Source organism: Salvia miltiorrhiza, chromosome 7 (assembly GCF_028751815.1).
Source record: "Salvia miltiorrhiza cultivar Shanhuang (shh) chromosome 7, IMPLAD_Smil_shh, whole genome shotgun sequence".
Classification (NCBI taxonomy): domain Eukaryota; kingdom Viridiplantae; phylum Streptophyta; class Magnoliopsida; order Lamiales; family Lamiaceae; genus Salvia; species Salvia miltiorrhiza.
Window position 1 is genome coordinate 31,014,007 of NC_080393.1, and position 7,853 is coordinate 31,021,859.

Below are 7,853 nucleotides of genomic sequence, written 5' to 3' on the forward strand. Positions count from 1 at the left end.
CTCTTGGCGAAGAAGCTTGCTGGTTTCGACGAGAAAACCCCAGACGAGGCAGCTGTGGCAGAAACCCGACTCTTTGATATCGGGAGGCTGGTGCGGTGGCGGATTGTTGAGATGGATGAAGGAGGAAGCTACCGTTTAGTCCAACCAGAAGGCAGCTCAGTTCGACCTGAACCGAAGGTTGCAAGGGAACAAGGAACTTCTCGCCCACTCAATGGCGAGATTATCAAACTGACGGACGAACTGAAAGAAATCAAGGACGAGCTGGTGATGCTGGGAGGAGAAGTGGCCACACTGAGGGACACTGTGGAGGAAGGATTCAAAGCGATGGAAGCTTGCTTTAAGGAAATCAAAGAAATGATGGCTGCGGAGGTGAGATCCTCCGACCAAAATGACTAAGTACTTTCCCCTGAACTCGTAGATTAGGATTTATTTTATCTTTTGCTTTTCTTATTTTAGTGTCCGTTTAATCTGTTTTTGATGTCGAGTCTACTTGCGTTGTTTGATGGTGAAAGATTATGCATGCTGATTTCTGTTTTGGTATGATTGGTGGATTGAGTATGAAATGCATGATGGTAGTTGTGAGGATACAGAGAATACCCCACCGGTGAGATCAGGACCAAATTGAAAAAAATGCATGCTTGTGGTGAGAATTTGCTGTGACTAGGGAATCTTGGTTTTGTTTGAGGACTCAATTTTGCTAGTACATGACTTGTGTGATTTGGGCACGATTCTTTGACTTATGGCCCCAGATTTTCTTTGATGACTAGTATGAAAATAATCCCTAGTATGCCAACTTGAGCCGAACTCATTCTTTCTTAAGCTTTGATAATGCTATATCTAGGAGGAAGAATTTGTGAAATGAATGAAATGGTGAACAGGGGATTATAAGAAAAGAAAGAAATCTGGGCACAAAAAAAAAAAAAAAAATTTTGTGACTAAAGATGATTGCCCATAAGAAGAATCAAAAGGGAAATGAACCCCATTGAAAGCGGGGAAATTAAGGGTTAGTTATAACTGTACTAAATGTGTATACTGAGTAAGGGCGATACTGAAATTAGCCACTGGACCATATTTTCCCACCTTAGCTCCGTATGACCCATTACAACCCAACAAAGACCCTTTGATAAGTCATACTAGTGTGTTTGATTTGTAGTCTTCGATCAAACTCTTAGAGGAACTAGCACAGCAAATTATGAGTGCAAACACATAGCCCGGTGCTTGAGCGAGAAGAGAGACTACCATCACACTTTATGCATGATCAGTACTCTGGTTTGTGGTTTGACTGAACTGAATGATGCATGTTGGTATGATCTGATCCTGAAATATATGCAAGTTTCGTGTCTCTTAGTTTTATTTCTTTTCTTTCGCCCTTTTCGTCCGTGTCTTCTGTGAATCCACCTACATACTTGAGGGCAAGTATGCTTTAAGTGTGTAGGTGTGATGCGTCTTCGACTTTTGGGCCATTTGGCCCTCTTTTTCTCTTTATTTGTGTCAGTTCAGGTCTGTCCAGGGGGAAAACAAAGTTATGGAGGAAGGAAGATCAGTAGAGCGGAAACGGAAGAAATGCGGTCAGAATGGGCATTACCGAGCCCAGATTGCCAAATCATGTTTGCCAGCATGGAGCTTCGGCCAACAAGTACCTCTCCAATTCAACTTGGGGCATGGGAACCTGGAGCAACCACCTGGTATGAGCCACACCGATAAGAGCAGTCGGTCTGATCGTTACCAGAAGAAGCAGACAGCCAGAGCCATAAAAGGAAGGTCAATCTCGGAGATCTCATGGAACAAGCGGAAGGTTGAAGAAGAGACTAGAAGGACCGAAGGGATGGGAAAGGTTGACTAAGCTTGCAGCTGGACGCCATCTTCAATCAGGATCAATCAAAGATCGAGCTAATTAAGGAAAGAAGATCCCGGCGAAGATTTGGAACCGGCGCAGCTAGGGTTAGGCCTCTACCGTTCGGCAGTATAAAAGGCTAATGTTGTGCAGCGTGAAGAAGTTCTTGGCACCCCCGAACATTTTACTTCATTCCAGTTATTACTTTTATTCGCCGTGTGTGGCATCCAAAACACTTACATTTCCGTACTTTAATTTCGTCGTGATTATTACTTTTGGACAAAGTTCGAAGGCTTGAAGCCTAGGTATTATTTTATCTATTTCAGTATTTCATTTCGTTCAATCATGAGTTTAATTCCTTTTGCATCTATGAATTTTATTATGTGTGAGTAGTCCTTTAGGTGAGGTTTTAGGGGCGGCAATAATTGTTGTTAACATGTAAACATTCGTGAGGCACTTGCTCTTTCGGTTGAATTTCGTGGTTCCGGAAGGATCTGTTCGATATCATGGGCAGTGGAGGCCTAACGGGAGACCCTCGTTCGGTAAAAATGCTGTCCGTGTCAAGCAAAGGCCAGGGTGTACCAGGGCGTGACAACCGGTATACCCAAGACCGAGTAGCTGAGCAGCGTCAACAAAAGGCGTTGTAGATCCGAAAGGTGGGGAGAGGATTGATGGGATACACTGTCCTTCCTCAGCCTTGGGCTTCTCTAGAGAATCTCCATCAACTGTGACGAGGCATAAAGCCATGGTTATCAAACGAGGAAAGCAATCTCGGCGCCGTAGCATGTCTATGACTGGTCGGTCGACAAGGCCGGAAATAGTTGAGTCCAGGAGGCATGTGTCACCCTAGTGCGGAGTTGGGGACCTCGGGAGAGAAGGTTGATGAGGGTCATACTTGGTGAGTAACGGGTATGACTACTATTTAAGGAGGAGTGAAGCACTGCCTTGTGACCGGGGATTGTGTGACCTTCGGACCAAGTGACCACAATGAGATCAACCATCCTATATGTGAAGTGTAACCCCTTGAAACGCCCCGATGTCTTCGGGCCACGCCTTGGGTTTGCACGAATCATAAACGGATCATCAGTGTGCCTATGACCGAAACGAATGTTAACAACAGTTATGACCTAACCGAATAACCTCACCCCTTTGTTATTATTGATCTTGTTTATTTCTTGTGCAGCGTATACAGATTGAGAATTGTGACACCTCAGTTTGTCGTAGGAGAACAAAGTGGTTCCTCACTCCCTGTGGGATTCGACCCTACACTTACCACTAAGACTGAGTTCTTGTTGTGAGCAGTAGGAGCGTGTATTGTCTGTACTGGGCATACACAGGTATTTTGTCCGCACCGCACGACGGGTGTGTGCCACATATCACCCCCAAGCAAATGGCCAGGCTGAGATTTCCAATAGAGAGATAAAAAGCATTTTGGAAAAAGTGGTACACCCTAACCACAAGGACTGGAGCAACCATTTGGGAGACGCGTTATGGGCATACCGAACAGCTTTCAAAACACCCATTGAAATGTCCCATTTCCGATTGCTTTACGGGAAAATATGTCACCTGCCTGTGGAAATCGAACATAAGGCGTGCTGGGCAATCAAGCAAATTAACCTCGGTATGACCCTAGCTGGGGAAGCGAGGAAGTTGCAGCTGAGTGAGTTGGAAGAGCTTCGGTTGGAGGCTTACGACAATGCGGTGCTCTATAAGGAGCGGACCAGGAGGATCCATGATGCCAAGATCAGAAAAAAAGAATTTTGGGTGGGACAAAAAGTCCTACTTTTCAATTCGCGCTTCAAGATGATGGCTGGGAAACTTCGTTCAAAATGGTCGAGACCGTTTGTGATCAAAGAGATGTTTTCAAATGGGAGCATAGAGGTGTATGATCACAATGGAGTTGATACGTTTGTGGTAAATGGGCATCGTTTGAAGCCCTACCATGAACTCGCTGAAGTAGAAAAAGAGAAGGAGGAATGCCACATTCTCGACCCTGTGTACGAGTAAAGATGAAGGAAGAGTCGAGCTCGAGACGGGAAACAAGAGCGCTTGCTGGGAGGCAACCCAGTGCTGTTTTTCGGTATGGTCTTTACCGAATTTTCTTTTCTTTTAAGTTGTTTTATTTTGTTTAGATGCACTAACCCTGCAGGAAGTCGGGCCAAGATAAGTTTCGGTGGAGACCCAGCGGAGAATCCGAGCCCACTTTGCGTTGCAAAGTGTGTAGGTGGAGAGTTGAGGTTGGAATGGTCTGGATAAGGGCTTACGAAGAAGGGTGACGTAGGCGTGTCAGCGGCAGGCGGTGATGTGACAGGAACCCTTCGATTTCCGCAGAAAATTTGAAATTCAAATTTTTGCCATGATTTCTTTCCTTAAGAACCATCTTACTGCCATAACCGCCATTCTTACCTTCTTTAAATCCCTCAACCCACGATTTTTCCCCACAAACCCTAACTTCCGAAACTGCTACACCACGATCTCCACTCTCCCCAAACCCTAAATTTCCATAACTGCCGATAATCTTTTAAAGGCCAACCTTGTTCCCAAAATTCCCACACAATCCAAAACTTCCGCACAAATACCTACCCTTTGATCTCTGCAAATCATCATGGCAAAAACCAAAGGAGAAACGGGCTCCGGAAGCACCCAACCACCGAAAGGAAAGAGTACCAAACCCCCACCTCCGAAGCGGTCTACGAGGCGAACCACCTCGGAGAAGACTTCTACCAAAGTCACGGAAGACCCCTTGCTGACTATTCAGTCCAAGGACAGAGGACGCACTGAAGTCCTACAACAAGAGAAACAAGAGGTCGCAAGAGCAGCCGCCGAGTCAAAACAACCGGAGAAGCCGAAAGAAGAGGAGCCTGAACTCACACCCCCAATAAAGAAATCGAAGAAAGCCCAGACGGGCAAGGCAACTCCAGCGCGATCCATTATCGCACCACCACCTGTTCAAGCCCAACCTCAACCGCTTCCGAGGATACGGAAGAAGAAGAAGAAGAAGAAGAAGAAGAAGAAGAACAAGAGAAGGCGGAAGAGGAGGAGGCTGAAGAAGGAGAGGGAGTTGAGGCCATTCAAGAGGAGGAGGTGGAAGTCCCGACACCACAAAGCAAGAGGCCAAGAGTTAAAAGGAAGCTCGATGTTGCGAAGCCTCCACTGCGCGTTAAGGCCAGACCAGCACCGGTAGGCAGTAAGACCAGAACCAAAGGCGAACAGAGCCGGAGACAGAGGAAACCTACTGCAGCCGAGAAGAGAAAGGCCAAGGAGACGGAAGTACCACTGGAGGCAGATCCAGATGAAGCAGCTGTAGCAGAGACCCGATTCCTTGATATCGGGCATCTTGTGCGTTAGTGGATTGTCGAGGTTGATGAGAGAGGCGGCCACCGCCTGGTCTACCCGGAGGGCAGCTCAGTTAGACCTGAACCGAAAGTTGCAAAGGAACAGGGGACATCTCGCCTGATCAGTAGCGAGATTGTCATGCTGACGGTCGAACTGGAGGAGATTAAGGACGAGCTGTTGATGTTGGGTGGAGAAGTGGCCACTATGAGGGACACCATGGAGGAAGGATTCAAGGCAATGGAGGCTGGTTTTAAAGAAATCAAAGAGAAGCTGGAGGCGGCGGGTGAGCCCTCCGACCAAAATGACTAAGTTCTTTTCCCCTGAACTTTTAGATTAGGTTTTACTTTATCTTTTGATTTTTTCATGTTTTAGTGTCTTCAGAGTCTTGTTTGAGTCGAGTCTTACTTGCACTGTTTGATGGTGATGAGAATATGCATGCTGATTTTGGTCATGGTTTGATTTGGTGGTTGAGTATGATATGCATGATAGTAGTTGTGAGCTTACAGATAGTACCCCACTAGTGAGATCAGGGCCATATTTAGGAAAAATCGCATATTTCTGGTGAGACTTTGCTGTACTAGGGAATCTAGGTTTTGTTTGAGCACTTCTATTGCTGGCAATGACTTGTGTGATTAGGGCACATTTCTTTGATTAGGGCCCCAGATTTTTCTTTGTTGATGAATGTGATAAAGTCCTTTGTTATGCCAATTTGAGCCGAACCTATTCTTTCTTGAGCCTTTCTGTTGTCATATCTAAAAGAAAGAATTGATGTGTGCATGAAATGGTAAACAAGGAATTGAAGAAAAGAAAGAAAATATGGGCACAAAAAAAATGAATGAATGATGAATGTTTCCAAAAATCGAAGAAAGGTTGGTCCCTATTAAAACAGGGAAATAAAAAGCTGGTTGTGGTTCTACTGAATATGTATGCTGGGTATAGGTAATACTGAATTAGCCACTGATCTATATTTATCTCACCTTTGCTCCGTATACCCCATTACAACCAAGCAAAGACCCTCTGATGAGTCATGCTAGTGTGTTCCACTTGTAGTTTTCAATCAAACTCATAGAAGAACTGGTACAGCAAAGTAAGAGTGTATACACTTAGCCCGGTACTTGAGAGAGAGAGAAACTACTATCACACTTTATGAATATTCATTATTCTCTGGTTTGTGGTTAGACTGAACTGAATGATGCATGTTAGTATGATCTGAACCTGATATTGGTGTAAGTTTCGTGTCTTGTAGTTTTATTTCTTTTCTTTCGACTTTTCGTCCGTGTCTTCTGTGAATCCACCTACATACTTGAGGGCAAGTATGGTTTAAGTGTGTAGTGTTGGATTTGTATACTGAAAGCAAGAACGTTTTATGCTTGTATACAATGTTTCCTAAGTTCACTATCTAATCTCCTATCTGATTGTGTTCATGATTGCATATGTATGTTCTTTATCTCTATATAAGTAGATTATATGGTGTGTTGTAGATCACAGAAGACCATATAATTGGAATAACCTTAAGAGATATAATATGATCACAGCCGAAATAACTCTAGGACAAGTTATTGGTTTAGGCTGCAGTATAGATGGAAGTAGTTTGTCTTGGCTACTTGTCTATACTGGTACGTCATTACGTATTGATAGGACCACAGTTTGAGATGTATTCTTCTATCTGACTTAAGTGAAGAATCAAGATCTCGGTGACTTAAAAATCTTAATACTAATAAGTATTCAGATATATATATTAATTCGTATATCACTTTGACTTACTATGGGTGAAAGTTATATACTAACTCGAGTACTCTGTATCTTGGGTGATAGCGGTTAATATATAATATTTGATTATCTGTATTAGTACCCGTATCCGGTATAGGATAATGACATCCCCTTAACGAGCTCAATAAGGTTTATTACGCTAAACCCTGCAGGTTGATTAAGTTCAGGCGTAATAATAAAGTTTGAGTGGTACTGCTTAAGGAATTATTAAGAGATTAATTAATTTAAGCTGTCAGAGCTCTAATTAATTAATGGATGTCGGATATTTTAAATACGGAGATTTAATAAGTCTAAATACAAGCCCCGACTCATCACCGGCAATAAAGGGGTAAGTCAGTATAGGTTATCTAGTGGAATGAAATGATATTTATAAATTAATTATGGTCTGGGCTGACCATAGATAAATTAATTTATTTGAGGCCCATCTTTATTCCTTGTATCTGGTCCCTGGGCTGGCCCAATGTCTCCTAGCCCAAGTAGGGCAGATTTTCGGCCCTCACATAGAAACTGGCGCCCCCTCTCAGTTTTCTGTATTATTAAATACAGCTGTCAGCTCTCAGGAAAACACATTGATAAAATTAGGGTTTTGAGAGCAGAGAGAGGCGCAGGAAAACGTGAGGTGATTTCTGTCTTGGGAATTTCCATAGCTCGTTGTCCATCCAACGTTGGGAATTGAGCGGGATACAGTCGAGAAGATCAGAGCTGGAGTCAGATTTTCGCAGGAAACCAAGTTCTGGCAGTCTCCGTAAAACGGCCATAACTTCCTCCACAGAACTCCGATTCAGACGAATCAGGCGGCCACGGACAGCTCTCTCGAAGACGAAGAAGTCGTATTTCTGGGCGAAATACGATTTGAGGACGTTTGAGGCTTCAAACGAAGGATTGAAGCTGACTGACCTGTTCAGCGACAGAT

General features: G+C 44.0%; 1 protein-coding gene across 1 annotated transcript; it reads left to right on the forward strand.

Moving 5' to 3' along the window:
- Positions 1-4,439: 4,439 nt before the first annotated feature.
- Positions 4,440-5,018, forward strand: LOC130994081 (H/ACA ribonucleoprotein complex subunit 4-like). Its single transcript, XM_057919114.1, has one exon. It carries the CDS (start codon positions 4,440-4,442, stop codon positions 5,016-5,018), a length of 579 nt encoding a protein of 192 aa, XP_057775097.1.
- Positions 5,019-7,853: the final 2,835 nt, after the last annotated feature.

Bases quoted from the DNA above. Each gene is read 5' to 3' on its own strand.
- LOC130994081 (XM_057919114.1), top strand. From the start codon at position 4,440: ATGGCAAAAACCAAAGGAGAAACGGGCTCCGGAAGCACCCAACCACCG.